Genomic DNA, 16,596 nt, shown 5'->3' with positions numbered 1-16,596 from the left:
CTATCATGATCCCAATTCTACCTTACATATCTGGCTGGACCGGAGGATGGACACTGGCACAGATAAGAACTGGAAATACAGGGAATCCAGGACAGATGAACCCCTCTCACCAGTGGTGAGAGTGGTGATATCGGGAGGGTAGAGGGAAGGTGAGGGAGAAAGGGGGAACAGATTACAAGGTCTACATATAACTTCCTCCCTGGGGGATGGACAGTGGAGAAGTGGGTGAGGGAGACATCGGATGGTGTAAGATATGACAAAATAATAATAATTTATAAATTATATAGGGTTCAGGGGGGAGGGGGAACAGGGAGGGAGGGGAAAAATGAGGAGCTGATACCAAGGGCTCAAGTAGAAAGCAGGTGCTTTGAGAACGATGATGGCAACATATGTACAAATGTGCTTGACACAATTGATGGATGTATGGATTGTGATAAGAGTTGTATGAGCCCCTAATAAAATGATTTTTAAAAAAGACTGAGGGAGGTGCTGTCTGCCATCCAAAGAGATGAGTTTAAAAAATGTTTCCAAGAATGGAATTGCAGATTTGACAAATGGGTTAAGTGTCATGGAGAGTGCTTTAAAGGTGATAAGGTTGTTTTGTAAAAAAAAAATTTAAATATGAAACTTTGAAAAAATCCGGTATTTTGGGGGTACCCCCTTGTATTTTTGTTGCGAAAATATGATCTATAGAGCACTTCAAGATATTTGTGTCAAAATGGAGTGCAATGATAATAGCATTTCTCCATAAACGTGTTGAAGGCCCATCGCATAGATAACTTTTATTTATCTTGTAGTTGCTGTCGTGGTTGAGAATATACAGAGCAAAGCCCCCACTGGCCCAACAGTTTCTGCACGTACAATATAGGGACCCTGGTTCCAGGGTTGGAGTTATACCACCATCCTACTGCTCCTCGTTTGAGCTTTCTCGCCTTATTCGCATGAATTCCCTGCCTCCTGAGGCTCTGCTAGCCCATCTTTCCAGGGCTGTCATCAGTTGGATCCCATGTAGACAGGTTATAAAAGAGCATAATGCTCCATGTAGATCGTTTTCACTAGTTAACGAGGGGTACATTTTCACAGAGGATTCCTTCCCGCCCCAGACAAACACTCTTTAATTCTATCAGGAGGATGAGTCTTCATTTTACATTTAGATAAGAACGGACAAGGAGCTTGCCAGAGGCAAAGGCACAGCTTGCTCTCTGTCCTCATTAGTTCCCTGTAATCCTCTCTTATCAACACCTCCTGTCTTCCTACCTAGACTCGGGTCTGCCTGCTGACACTCTCCAAGAAATCATGACGTAGAAAATGGGTCATAAAGTGGCACCTATTCCTGGAGCATGTACACATATATGGCTTCATTTCCGCTGGATAACGGGATTCCTGTTATGATAAGCATTGACTCCATGACAGTGAGCTTGTTTTTGTTTTTGAAATGCGTGGTTAATACCAAATAAAACCAAATCCAAACTCACTGCCATTGGGTCAATACTGACTCATGGTGGTCCTAGAGGGCAGGGTAGAACTATTCCTGTGAGTTTCTGAGAAGAAATCTTTACAGGAGTAGAAAGCGCTGTCTTTCTCCCACAAAGCGGCTGGTGGGTTTGAACTGCTGACCTTGGGGTTAACAGCCCAACGTGTAAACACTATGCCACCAGGGCTCTTTAATACTGACTGATAATGAGGAAAGAGAAGGTTTCTATCCCGATGAAATGGTGGAGGCGGCCACAATTACTATCTGTCACATTCTATAGGATTTAGGAAACAGTGAATAAATTCCACCTCATTAAAATATATGTGGATTGAGAATAATTAAACCTGGACCTTACATCCCTGCAAAGTGAAGATTACAGAAACTTAAAAACAAACTAATAATCTTAAGCCAACTAAAATCCCAGAGTTGTGCAACTTCCTTACATGCTTGGTTGACATCTTCATCTCTTAAGCTTCAAGTTAGGTCCTCAGAAGATTACAGGACACTGGTCCTCTCGGTTAGCAGCCTGCAGTGTCTGTGGCCAGTCAGTTTTTAAAAGAGGAATTCTTCTAGTTTGGACATGGATCCTGCCCTGACACCTGAGTATCGCCTGATATTACTGAAAACATGAAAGGATTCACTTTCTTTCTTCTAAAAAGAATTTGCTTTTGTTACTTAAGATCTTTGGGTGATGCAAATGGTTTGCGTTTGAGATAGTTTATTGTGCCAGCCTGGCTGATAAATGCAGGTGGGATTGACTGAAGGGCAGAGAGATAAATGCCTTGGTGAGCCTTGCCTTTCTTGTCTCTCGCTCTGTGATCAGCGGACCAGTGTGCGGCTGCCTTGCGTGTTCTGTGCCTCAATTGAAAGGCTACACTGCCTGTGGGACGCCTAGCCTGTGGACTGTGTTGCTGTAAGTTGAGGTCCCTTTAAGACTTCTCTGGAGCTGGGGACTGGCTGTTGGTGACCTGCCTTGTGATTGGCTGCTGTGCTGACATAGCCTAGCTCTCTCTACAAATAGAGGAAGATCTGGCATCAGACAGAGACTTGAAGGACTGCTAGTCTCTCAACTTTCTCTCACGGACGTGAGTTGCACTAAGCCATTTGTAGTGCTTTCTAATTTAACTTGTTTATTTCTTGTATTATATATTTATCTGTATATGATTTAACAGTTCATTTCTTGTTATATATCTAATTATCTTTATAAATAAATGTATTAAATTATCAGGAATTTGGTTTTATCTCTCTAGAGAACCCTGTCTAACACAGCATACTATTAATGTAAAGGTCAGTGGTTCAAACCCACCTGGTAGCACTGTGAACAAAGGCCTGGCCATCTGCTTCCATAAATACAATAGCTAAGAAGGCAAAGACATATTGCATGCCACGTCTGCCACAGAAGACCTCTTTACCATATTAAAAAGTGAAGCTTAGTTCTCCCGTTGAGAACTAAGGTGCATGTACCCCAAGACATGCTATTTTCAGTCCTTCGTATGCATGGGGAAGTTGGGCAATGATTGTATTTGAGTTAAGTGCCCATGAAGGACATTGAAAGTTCCAGGGACTTGCGGAAGAACAAACAAATCTGCCTTGCAGGAGGGGAAGCCACAACGCTCCTTAGGGGAGCGGATGAGAAGACGTTGTCTCCTGTACAATTGGCAGATGATCGGGAGAGGACAGTGTTTGGAAAAAGACATCACACTTGTTCAAGTCGTGAGTCACTGGAAAGGAGGCTGATTCCCAAGGTGATGGATTAACGCAGGGGCTGCCACAAGGGACTCAGACATGACGATTGTGAGGAGGGTGCGGGACTGGAGCTGTGTTTTGTTCTCTTGTGCACAGGGTCAGTATGAGTCGGAACCGACTCGCCGGCAGCTAACAACAACAACAACAACAACAACAACAACAAAACTCTTAGTCTCATTACCATGAGGCCAGAAGACACGAATGGTCCCTAGCTGCCACATCTGCTTCCCTAGACTCTTATTTTATTTTTGTTGTTAAGAATATACACGGGAGAACATGCACCAAAGTCAATGGTTTTGAGGCGCCAATTTGTCTAGCCTTGGACTCCGTTTTTGTGAAGATCACAGCTCTGAAACCCCTGTGGAGCAGAGTTCTACTCGGGGACATGGGGTCCTAAGAGCAGGTGCGGGCTCCATTCCAGCGGACTATAAGTAGCATGATAAAAAAATCCCACAGGATGGAGGGAGGGGAGGGTAGAAAGGGGGAACCAATTACAAGGACCTACATATAACTTCCTTCCTGGGGGATGGACAACAGAAAAGTGGGTGAGGGAGACATCAGACAATGTAAGATATGACAAAATAATAATAATTTATAAACTATCAAGAGTTCATGAGGTTAAGGCAGAGTGGGGATACCGGGGAAAAATGAGGAGCTGATACCAGGGGCTCAAGCAGAAAGCAAATGTTTTGAGAATGATGATGGCAACACATGTACAGATGGCCATGATGCAATGGACGGATGGATGGATTGTGATAAGAGTGATATGAGCCCCCAATAAAATGATTTTAAAAATTAAAAGAAAAGAAAAAATCCCATAACCAACCCCCTTCCAGGGGAGTGGACAACAGAAAAGTAGGCAAAAGGAGACATCAGTCAGTGTAAGACATGACAAAATAATAATTATTTATAAATTAGTGTGACGGTTCATGAGGGAGGGAGTGTGCGGGAGGGAAGAGAAAAAATGAGGAGCTGATACCAAGGGCTAAGCAGAAAGCAAATGTTTTGAGAATGATGATGGCAACACATGTACAGATGGCCATGATGCAATGGACGGATGGATGGATTGTGATAAGAGTGATATGAGCCCCCAATAAAATGATTTTGGAAAAAAAAGAAAAAAGAAAATTCCACAACCCCACCTGGGGGCGCTCCCGAGCTGCCGGGCGGGAGTCCTGCAGGTGTCATTGCAGACTGGCTGCAGCACAGTGAAGAATTCAGAGAAATAAATTCTCCGGAGACAGAGCTGACGTCCCCTCAGAATACGGAACTAAACCTTGTCACAACTGCAGATAGTTTTCAGGAAGATGACAACTCACACAGAAGGAAGTTCACGTAAGTCACACACCTATAGTCCCAGAAGACTAGGCAGCTGTGTCTCAACTGACAGCTGTGCTGAGTGGAGGAAGCATTCTTCCTGATTTGCCGCCTCCTCCCGCCCCTCCCCCCATTGAACTAGAAACAACTTAAGAGGGAGGAGAGGACACATGTACAAAGGACCCTCCCCGCCTCCTCCTGTGTCTCACTAATGATGAGGTTCAACTCCCATTGGTTTCACTGTTGCCTGAAGATGGGAAGAGAGAAAAGGGGTGGGAGGTGGAGCGGTATACCGGGAGGAGTTAAATTGCAGGAATATGTGCGCATCCTTCTCTGGGAGCTTTTCTTCCAACCAAGACTTTCGGGAACGTGGCTGGGAATCTTTGATTTTCTGAGAAAACGCAAACAAAGGCACCAGATGAGTGTTCTTGGGAAGGGGCCATTGAGCCAATCCCGACTTACAGGGAGTCTATGCGCTAGAGAGACGCTGTCTGGTCTGTCCGTCCTGACCTTCAGGGCTGTGGTACAGCCAAGCCACCTTGTGTGGGGGTCTTCTTTTTTGATGACCTTCTACGTCACTAAGCACAATGTGCTTCTCTACAAACAGCCCCTCCTGATCACATGTTCAAAGTACTTCAAAGTCTTGCCATCTTTGCTTCTAAGGAGAATTCGGGCTGTACTTTTCCAAGGCAGATTTGTTTATTCTACTAAAAATCCATGGTACAGTCAGAAATGAATAACAATAATCATAATTGTTATTCATCATAATACAATATTATGATCAACACAATTCAAATGCACCCATTTTTCTCCAGTCTTCTCTATTCATTGTCCACTGTTCACATTCATATGAGGTGGTTGAGAACCCATGGTTTATCAACGTCTACAACCTGGCTGCTAGAAGAACTAGTTGGTGCCCGCTGCCCCTACCAACTGCCCTGAAAGGGATCACATTAAAGTCTCCTGGAAAGAGTGGGAGAAAACTATGGAACGGAACTCAAGATGATAAAAGAACCAGGATTCCAGGTCAGATAGAGACTGGTGGGACCCCCAAGACTATGGTCCTTAGTCACCCTTCAGGATTAGAACTGAATTCACCCCTCTCACCCCTCCCCACCTCCCCGTGGCTCCATCTTCAGGTCTCTAGGGGAACACTCACACTAGGGAGGTATGCACACTTCAGAACAACCAGCCACACCTGATCCAAAGGGCAGCATGAACACAAAGCACAAATCCTGAAGGTTTAGGGAAAAAGGAGGCATGGAAAAAGAAACACCGGGAGAAAGCTGGATACGTTACTTTGCTCTTTAAACCTTGGTCTAACTCACAATAAAAAGGAAAAGAAAGAAGAATGAGAGCTACCAGGCAGAACAGATCAGCAGCGTTATCAGATTATCCCCTTGGCACTTCCTCCCTTCTAGTCTTTGCCACCGAAAGCTGAGATGCTATTTCTCTGCACACCGTTTCCTTCCTTTTTCAGAAGCTACTTCCTTCTACACACACACACACACACACACACACACACACACACACACACACAATGTTAAAGCCACTGCTGTCTCCTTAATTTGACACTAGTGGGTAAGCAGTTGTTCAAAGTACACACACACACATACACACACTTTATAAACACACAGAGAGAGAGAGAGAAAGAGAGAGAGAGAGAGAATGGTGGACTGGTTCAAGCACGCCTAGGCACCGTCGTAACACCTCTGCTTTGGACACTGTAAAGTGACATTTCCCAGCAGATCGACTCACTGCCTATGCTGCTTGGTGTCCTGACTGCTGCTTCCCTGGGTACCGATTGTGGCTCTAAATAAAAAGAAATCCTTGACAATTACATTGTTTTCTTTGTTTAGCCTGGTGTTGCTAATTGGTCCAGCTGTGAGGACTTTGGTGTTCTTTACGTAGAGTTAAAGTCTCCGGTTCTCATTAATGACTACTTCAAGTCATCTTCATCGTCAGCAAAGAAGCTTGTGCTGCTCACTGATCCGAAGGGCAGTTCATTGGCTCATCACACAGTCGTGTACAACATTACAAAGAATCGGGGTTCCCGAACCCACAGCTGGGCTCATGTGGCACCTGTACGTCGAACAAAAGGCAGTCATCCAAAGAGAACAAGGAGGATGCTACATGGTTGAAAATCAGGAAGGTGTGTGTCAAGGTGGTAGCCTCTCACCGTAGTTACCCAATCTGTATGTTGGCAAGTCAGAGAAACTGGACTCTGTGACGAAGTTAGAGAACGATAAGAACAACCCACAATCGTGAACACAACCGTGTCTACTGGAGACGGCACACAGACAAGGTGGTGGTGGTGGTGGTCTTAGCTAACTCTGAAAACTGTTTGAATGAGCCTGCACCCACTTCTGTTGAGTGGACTCCAACTCCTTAGACCCCGCAGGCCAGAGTGCAACTGTCCCACGGCATCTCCAAGGCTGCAAATCTAGGGAAGTAGCCTGCCCCACCTTTCTCCTGTGGCATGACTGGTGGGTTTGAACCACCAACCTTTCAGTTCGCAGCTGGGCACTTGAGCCACGGAACCACCAGGGATCCTTTTCAATGAGCCTGGAAGCCTCACAGAGATGGTAAAAAGGCAAGAGAGTGCTCTGGTAGTGCAGCAGGGAGGCGCTTAGCTGCGAACCTCAAAGGTCGTAGCTGGGACTCTTGAGAGAGGGAGACCTGGCCATCAGGTTCCGTATACACGGCTGCCTAGGAAGCCGTATGGGCCACTTCTCCTGTTACATGGGATTGCTGGCGGTCAGAACTACAGACACTACAGCACCTGACAACAACAACAGAAGACTCTGGAGGAGTCATTGGGGGGCATAAACTGTCAAGCTCCACCAGTAGCCAGAGGGTTTGCTGTTGGACACCTCCCCCGCGTGCCACAGAAGGCGTCTGGGATCCGCGTCTGAAGACCGACTGAGCAGCTCTATCGCGCACGCAGGGGCTCGCTGGGAGTTGCTAGTGACTTTTTGACAGCCCCAAACAACGGAAGATTCAGCCAACCCGAGGCAGCAGTGCAAGAGTGAAGTGTGTGTGAATGCTGCCATGGGCTCTTGCTGCATGATGAAGGGCAGTCAATTCCGGCATGACCTCGGGTGACTCCGTAGGCTGGTCACCTCCATATGACTTTCAGAGCCTTGGGTTATGTTCCAAGGTTACTCCTGAGAAGAGCTAGATGGAGAGGGAGATTTCCTATGTGTATGATTATGAGACATCTGGAGGGTGGGGGGCTTCTTTTTGCTCGTCTCTGTTGTAAGGTGGTGGGCTCATTCGTGTGTTGCTTTATGGGATACCTCCGTTTTCAGGTAAAGAACTTGAGCAGGTGAGGGTAGGAACTCTCTCTCATCAGTAGTAAATCCAGATTTGAAGCTGTTTTTGAAAGCCCGGGGAGAAAGATGAGGCTTTCTACTCCCGTAAACAGTTCCACCCTCAGAAACTGACAGGTACAGTTCTACCCTGTTCTGTGGGGTCACGATGAATTGCATCCACTGGATGACAGTGAGTTTGAGTTTGGGTTTGATTGACTGGCCCAGTCCACTATGCAGACGTGTTGCTCCAATGAGAAGGAGGCCCACAATGCACAGAAGCTGAAGATGCTCTAACAAGCTGAGCCATCCCACTGAACTTGAAGTTCACTTGTCCTTTCTTTGAATGGATGAAGTGAACTTCTTTGGGGACATGACTTATTTTTGTAAAGATAAGCCTGTAGTAGCGGTACAGTTTTGGTGAGTTTGCAGGCAAAATGAGAATAATAGTGATTTTTGTAACATTTGAACACATTTCACTCCCCGCCTCTCCTCCCCACCGACACAGTAGGATTTAGCTTATCTTCTTGGATATGAGAATAGTTTTCTCTAAACTAATTTACAGAAAAATCAGCTACCCCAGATTTTCAAGCCAGGAGCTGAAACGGATCAGATGGACACTCGCAGCTCTGGGAGGCAGCCTGGCCAGAGTCACAAATAGAATGCGTTAGAAGTTTATATTTGATATAGTAAGAGTCAGGGACACAGAATCAGCCATCTATTTCTGCTGAGTTAGGTATCAATCAGATTTCTGGAGAGACCAGTATCTGATGCTAGACTTAGTACTGATGAGAAGAATTGGTGTGGAAGAACGCCCTGGGTCACCAATCTGTTCTTTTTAACATTACTTGAAATATGCTGAACTAGGTCACATGCCGGAATGTTTATAGCTGTTAAAAACCCACTGCCACTGTGATTCAGAGTGAAACGAGAGGACAGAGTATAGTTGGGTCTTTTGAGTTTCTGAGATTTTAAAGCTCTTTGGCAGCAAACAGCCTCATCTTTCTCCTATGGAGAGGGTGCTGGCTTCTAACTGCCGAACTTGTGGCGAGGGGCCTGATTTGTAGCACACGGTGCCACCAGGGCTCCGTATAGAGTCTAGGAAACCAAAATAGGTTTTTAAAAAGAGAAGAATTAAGTTGAACCCATTTCCTTTAGAGCTTCATTGATTCAAGGACTCATATACTTATTCATCCAATCCACCATCCTTCCATCCATGCAAGAAATACTTATTCAGTACTTACTATGTACTTGGGCCTCAGCTAAGTGAGATATATAGTTTACAGACCTATGTAGTGAAATACAGTAACTATTAGGTACATGTGGCTAGTGATCACTTAAAATGGGGATAGTTCAAATTGAGGTGTCAGTAATTTGTCCCTATGAAAGACAGCAAATAATAGAAATACATAGCAAAGACTATGAGGGAAAGAATGTCAAATATCTCATTAAATATCTTTTTATTGCTCACATGTTGAGAGGAAAATTTGGATATATTGGTCAACTAAAATATATGATTACAATGAACTTTTAATTTGTTTAATGTGGCTACTCAACCCAAAAGCACACTCATCGTGTCCATCCTGACATAGAGGACAGAGTCGAACTGCCTCTATGGGTTTCTGAGATTGTAAAACTTACAAGTGAGCCTCACGTTTTTGATAATAGTGTGTTCGAACTGCTGACCTTGTGGTTGGTAGCCCAATGCTAACCCACTGTGCCACCAACGCCTCATGTGGCTATTAGCAAATTCAAATGACATCTGTGGCTGCTATCCTAATTTTCTACTGGACAGCATGGTGACCACACGCAATTTCTTCCTATTATTATGGTTTGTTGGGAGAGGTTTGGAGGCGTGTTTCAGGGAAGATAATAAAACATAAGGGCTGCAGGGCTGATCCATGAGAAATAAATGCTATTTGAAGATAATAGGTCATTACATTTTAGTTTCTGAAAACTTTACTTTGGATGCTATTTACTCCAGCGCAGTGCTTCTGGGATTGGCAAAACACCAGACATTTGGGATGTTGCAGCATCCCCTCCCTGCATTCTGCTCTTTCCTGAGTGGTCATCCAGCATCCTAGATTCCTGGGCATCAAGACAAGAGCATAGGACAGCACTAAAAATGGCTTAGAAAAAGTATGGACCTATGGAATGAATTGTTTACTGTGATACGTATTACAAGAATTAAGTAAAGCAAACTTTAGTCTTATGTCTCTAATTTGAAGCCAAATGTTTTATAAGCCTGCATTGACCTACTAGCAGAAAAAAAAATTACTAAACTGTAATTAGGATGGGAATATTTGCAGTATATAATGACTCAGGGATTTTGTGAGACTAACTGGTTTTGACAAAAAGTACGAGATGAAAAGTAAAAAGATTCAATTTGAAGTGTTTTTAAAATGCAAACGAAATTCATTTTAAAACATCATCATTCTTTACTCAATAAATTAGTGTCCTTTTTTCTTTTTTCCTCTTATTAAGCTGTCACACTAAGAAAGCCCCCTCTTTGGGCTGTTGTTACAGACAGCACACACAGTTGCCCGCCACTGTTTGTGACTGGGGCTCATCGCTGCTCTCCTGGAGCTGGGAGAAACGTGTCCAGGGAGGCACGAGGCTGGCATGCAAGAGGGATGGGAAACCCAGCCCTCTTCCTTAGACATGCACATGCCGTCGGGTCTCTCCATGCTTGGCACACTCGTGTGGGAATTGCTTGGCACACTCGCGTGGGAATGAACTTCCTCCTGTCTAAAATGAACTCCCCAGACAATCTATGGTGCTTCAGAGTTCAGCATCCGAGTGTCACAGCGCACAAGGAACTGCCAGGCATCTGTTGGGATGAAGCCATCAGAAAGAAGGCATGGGGCGTGGGGAAGGTTTTTTCTAGAAGGGCAAGCATGCCGTCGATGCCAGCTCTTGTAGAAGAGACGGATGGATGGCAGATGCAGTGGAAGAAAAGTGACTTACTATGAGGGGAACCAGAAAAAAACAAACAAGAGGGGAAAAAAGTACCCATGTCCCTCTCTGTTGCCGGGAACATCTTCGTGACTCTGAGGTGTCGAATGATAGTCCACAGGGTCGGAGGTTGCAGATGAAGTGTCCCACCCACCACTCTTCACTGCTGGTACATGTGGAATCCACAGTCATTCCTTGAAGCGACCCAATCTGTTTTTCGATTTTGTAAGCAAGACAAGAAGGCAACTCATTGGATGTGGGACGCCACTATATTATAAAGAAGGCAGTGCTGCTGATCTTCTGGCTCAATTGGTTGCTGTATGAGATGTGGAAACTGGATGATATCCATCCTGGTTTATTTTAGAAATGCTCCTAATTAACATTCTGTAATGGTACAGATTAATTGACGTAGGTTTGCATTTCAATGCCGTTTAAGTCTAAAGCCTTTAAAATGTGCCTTAGAGCTACCCAATGTGGGCACACGTGACCTCTGAGAATGCTTGCATACGTGGGGTTTGGAGACTCGGTGGAGCCCCCTTTTAGAATTCCTCTCTATTTGGTGATCAGTGATGGAGACAAGTTAGGGTTGAATGGGACTAAGCTCGCTCATTAGGAAAGCGTTTAGGCCTCTCAGGTTTAAAATGGATGTTTCAGCAAAATAAGTCTGTGCACATTGTGCTATGCACTATATGGGCAGATAAGGAATGGTGGAAACCAGAAAGGGTGATCTACTGTGAGATACTCAGTCTCACACATACAGCTCAGTACCAACACCTGTAGATCTAACGGATGGACCTGCAGGAATATGTTTTTGACAACCCCTTTTAAATGGTAGTGGTTAAAGCCTTCCCTGCTAACTGAAAGGTCGGGGACTTGACCCCCCAGTCACTCTGAGAGAGAAAGGTGTGGCGTCTGCCCCAGCAGTGATGGGCAGCCTTGGAAACTCTCTGGCGAAGTTCTACTCTGTCCTGTAGGGTTGTTATGCGATGGACTTGACTTTGCAAGAGTGGATTTGTCTGTTGGCACTTGGTGACCTCACCTACATCAAATGGAAATGGGTGCAGTGCAGCCTAAAGGGATCAACGTGAGTTGCTCAGACAAGGGCTGCAGATGAATGGTCCGAAGGATTTTCTTTTTCTTCTGTCATTACTAAACAAATGCATGCACACAAAAATATCAAGTGGGCACATATCTTGTGATGCCTTTGTCTCGGTATTCAAAGAACAAACGGAATAATTAATTAAAGGCTGGTGAGGATCACTGACTAATGAAGGATTACTGTAGGGAACTCAGGGTCATGCTTGCCTCATGGATGGATTCTTGAAATACTAATAACCTTCCTAAGGTAAACTCCATGGGAGTTGTATAACTTGTGCTTCCACACACATATGACTTACAAAATCATTGCAAAAATGACTCAATCACACTCACAAAGCCAGAAGGAGTTCAGAGACCATTTCCCCATTTTAAGGGCAGCAAATATACCCCGGGGGACCTGCCGATCCTTATCTCCTTGTTTCCAGTATCCTCTCTCCAGGAGCACCCATGATCAGTACTCTTTTTTTCTGTTATAGCAAAGCAGAAAGACTAAAGGTGCAAGAAGTTTTTTTAATGACTAGTTTCAAATGGTTGTTTCCACTGGGCCCATGGAGAGTATACTAAGTTTGAGGACACAGATTGTCTGAAAGCTAGGGAGCCCCTGGAAGCCAGTGAGATCGGGACCAAGCCTCGCTTAAAGAATTGCCTATGGATACCCCGGCAAAGCCCTCCAAGGAGGAATCTTGGAACTGCGATGGGCTTGCCTGAAGGGGGGGCTCCCTGGGTGTGTGGGTGACGGTGGTGCTGCAGTACAGTTCAATGTACTTGATTGCCACTGAGTCACAAGAGGCCACGTTCCTTGACCTGATCAACATGTACACCCATGAGCACTTTACGTGAAGCCGTTCAGCAGCCTATTGAACTTGGACCATGAGTCATGATAAAATAACTTCCTACTCTGCTCAGGGAAATTTCATATAAGAAACTCGAGGGATGTGTACAATGTCTCCAGTAGGAGTAGAAGCCAGACCTGGTTGCAGCTACACATTCCCTCAGCAGCTACATCTGCATATATTTTAAGCATGAGGGTCCTGCTAATGATTTTTAAGGCATAGGCAATGCTTACCCAAGAGACACCATGTTCTTGTCAGTATCACACGGTTTGTCCCGAGCTCCCTGCTTCTTCTATTAGTATAACGTAAGTGATGATGTTCCCTTTAGAGCGAAGCCTACAATATGCCCTAGAATTGAAAGTTGGCGGGGGACAGGCAACAGGCCCTTGAAGATTCGCAGATGTTCCGTTTTTCTGCATAAGGTATAATTGCAAAGGGCATGGTTTCGACAAGAAAACCATCCCGAGGGCTTAATATGGGAAGTAGTTTCAGCCTTTCATAGCCAGCCTCCCCCTCCCCCAAGACCACATTTGACACTCTCACTCACTAAATGGCTTTACCTGTTCCAATGTGTCACTGAGAACAGTGTGACATCTGATTATTCTTGCAACAAATATTTTACGTCCTAATAAAATGCATAAGGTTTGCCTTATCAAATAGATCAGTTTGCTTTGACAAAAAATATCCATCTTTATGTCAGTTTCGTGGATAATCACTTATGCTCTAAGACTCTAATGCTACTTTCTAGCAAAAAACTCTTTTCCCAGCACCAGGAAGGCAGAAAACCCAAGGTAGAAAATTGGATTTATACATTTTAACATTTCTCTCTCTGTATATAAAAGATACATGGCGTTAGAAAAGAGTTTCCATAATGTGTGGGTGTGTGCAGAAATGCAATGCGTAGGAAAATCCATACCCGGCCCAGTCCTTTAGAGCCTCTAAAGCTTGGACATAGCCTAGACGCTGCGAACGCTCGTCACAGACGCTGACTGACGACACGGCCCAGGGCTGCCGTGTGACTGGTCAGGGAGGAAACTGCCTTCAGAGTCGTTGTAGCTTCGCACACTGCTTCAATGATTTAAAAGCCGGAAATCTATCTAAATGATAGACTTCAAGTAAACAGAATATTTCTTTTTGCTTTTCCTCCCAGGACTCTTCCTACTCAGTTACCTCTGGCTAGTGATACTCCCTAGATTATCACTCAGTTAGCTAAAATATTATCCCCCCGCCCTCCTTGTCCTCCCAAACGATCTTCTTTCTCAACCGACCTACACAGGCTCTGGGATTAATCGTAAGTAGGAGAAAACCTGTTTTAAGAGCATTCTGAAAGCTTCCACGGGGAGAACCTAACGACGTAGTCTTGAAAACAATTGTAAAAGAAAGGGGGTAAGAGACTGCAGCTGCTTCAGAGGCAACAGTGCAATGGCCAATAGGAGCCCTCGCTTTGAGCAGTCACTCCCCAAGACAAACCTCTGTCGGGCTGCACTCTGCAGATCGAAAACTCATCAGACCCGGAGTCATTATCAACCAGAAGACCTCCTAGGATGTTACCAGCACTAACGAGGGCCGGGTGATAAACTCCACCTTCAATTACTTCTATTGCTGGAGATGGTGAAAGCACAGCAGTGGAATGTCCCTGGAATAGCCAACTCCAGCAGGCACCAGCATCCCAGTCCCGTCAGCAGCTGAAGGACACAGAGGCAGAGCTCTTGCTTTGTGGGTAAAGGTTGAGCCTGAAGATGGGAACCCCGAAAGGTCTTTATTTTTCAAATTCCATCAGGTCAACCGGCATATATTTTATTTCCTACCACGAGTGGAAGAAGTCGTCCCGCTGAAATCAATAGCTGTAGTCTTTTTATTTCGTTTCTTCACTCACCTTCCATGGGGGTGTTACTGTCGGGCCGGTTTGCAAAGACCACATCCACGTACTCAAGCTGCAGCCTCTGGAGAGAGCCCTTCAGTCCTAGAAGAGCCACAGGAAACAGAGAGCCCCAAAGTCCAAACATGAGAACTGCTGAAGAGAGTTAATGCTTAGTTTCAAAATGACAGTGAATACAATGATGCTACCCTGTTTCCCCGAAAATAAGACAGTGTCTTAGATTTTTGCTTCCAAAGATGCGCTAGGTCTTATTTTCAGGGGAGGTCTTATTTTTCCATGAAGAAGAATACGGTCCACATTTCTTGTTTATTGTTTTATTAAAAGAGATCTCACACTTCCTGTCTTCTCTGGCTGCACTGCGGCCACCAGTGAGCTGTGCGGTGGCGCCGGCTGCTACAGTCCGGAGTCATAGTAGCTTCGGGGGGCCTTATTTTTGGGGAGGTCTTATTTTCGGGGGATGCCTTATATTTCAGCAAGAGGCAAAACTGTAAGTAGGTCTTATTTTCAGGGGATGTCGTAATTTCGGGGAAACAGGTTAATTAGCCCCTTCTACCTTTTAAAAATATTCACAAGTCAGAGGCTGGCTTTGCTCTAACAAAGAAAAGTCTTTGCCTGTTTTCCGTGGTCTGAGCTCTCCCACCCCCCAAAAAACGCATATTGAGTAATGATCCCTCACAGAGACTCGTATGGGGCAGTGTCCTGAAGCCGAGTGTAGCATACAAAGCAGCTTCTCTTTGAGAATTTGTTTTCCTTTCTTTTGAAAAACACAAATGGATGTTTGCTTTGAATTATTTCATGGCTTAGAGTGGCATGGAGATACATTTATTGTACATCAAACTTATTAAAAAGGAAGCTTAGCTATAAATAAATCACCGTAACCCTGTCATAATCTCCTCGTGGGTTTTAAAAGTGAAGGAACCGGTCATTGACTCAATCCCTTTGGGACACGGTCGAGCTGCCTGGGGGGTGATGGAGTAGAGAGCCACTTCTCTGTCCCTTGGAGCAGCTGACCTTGGGGTGAGCGGCCCGGTTTGTGGGTAAAAGACTTGGCAAACGAAGGCTTTCCGCGGCATTTTTCTGATTGGAACAAAAAGTTCGAAGAATCAAAAATAATGATGGTTTCTATCATTCTCCATTTTGTGGGGGGGAAGAAACAAAGACAATAGGTAGGAGAGAGATCTAAGAGTTAGCATAGAGGAGAGAGGGAGCCTTTACAAATCTCTAGTACCCCAAACCTGTGTGCCAACTCTAGCCGTTTGGTTCCATCGCTGGGGCCCTCCAGAAAGAATTAATGAATCATACTAAATTAATACTTGCCTGAAATAGAATGTATTGTATATGCTTTTATGCAACAAAAATGATGACAGTATTCAAGAGTCATTTTATCTCATTTCCACCAGGCACAGTACTTCCTGATCAGCCTGCTTAATTCCTCAGGAAGACCGGAGGTTTTTCTTTTTTTATTATATGTATAAAGTTAATTGCATGTTAAATGAGGCTCTTATAAATTTAAATTTGGCTCATTTAAATTTGATTCTTCAAACTGGTTTATAGGCCAGCCACAATTACTTTTCTGACAGGAAAATGGAATGCCTGAATATAGTTCCGGAAACATTTTCCATTCCTTGAGAAAGGATGGATGGTGTGGGGTGCTCGTTTGTTACGCAGGAGGCCGCATGAAGTGATTCGTGCAGACGGGCGTCATACAGGTTCTGCCTCCTCTCAACAAACGGCCCTGATGACGCGGCCTGTGCATGGCCAGTTCCCTCAAGGGACAGTTTGAAATTAAAGTCACCATATCAGGCACAGTGACATCAGTCACCCGTGTTTGGAAGCAGCTGTATGTGAGAAGGAAGAAATCAAGGGAGAACGGGATCCCCAAGCAAACAAATAATGGGCTATCACAGGTCTCAAAGGCTAGAAACCTTGGCCCCGCCGTGCTGTGTGTGGCCCCACTGAGTTACTGGAGCGTGCGTGCGTGCG

At 44.9% G+C, this 16,596-nt stretch overlaps 1 protein-coding gene across 1 annotated transcript in view; it reads right to left on the bottom strand.

The window, feature by feature from the left end:
* The window catches only part of KCNAB1 (potassium voltage-gated channel subfamily A regulatory beta subunit 1), a 289,270-nt gene that overhangs the window by 44,914 nt on the left and 227,760 nt on the right, over positions 1-16,596 (bottom strand). Inside the window, exon 8 of the mRNA XM_004704128.2 lies at positions 14,611-14,697. Within this exon, the coding sequence (XP_004704185.1) occupies positions 14,611-14,697 (87 nt within the window). The remainder of the gene's footprint in view (positions 1-14,610; positions 14,698-16,596) is intronic.

Source organism: Echinops telfairi, unplaced genomic scaffold (assembly GCF_000313985.2).
Source record: "Echinops telfairi isolate 266 unplaced genomic scaffold, ASM31398v2 ScPeMD7_7420;HRSCAF=8458, whole genome shotgun sequence".
NCBI lineage: Eukaryota > Metazoa > Chordata > Mammalia > Afrosoricida > Tenrecidae > Echinops > Echinops telfairi.
Note: the sequence above shows the minus strand (reverse complement) of the source record. Positions and strands in the feature narration are given on the sequence as shown.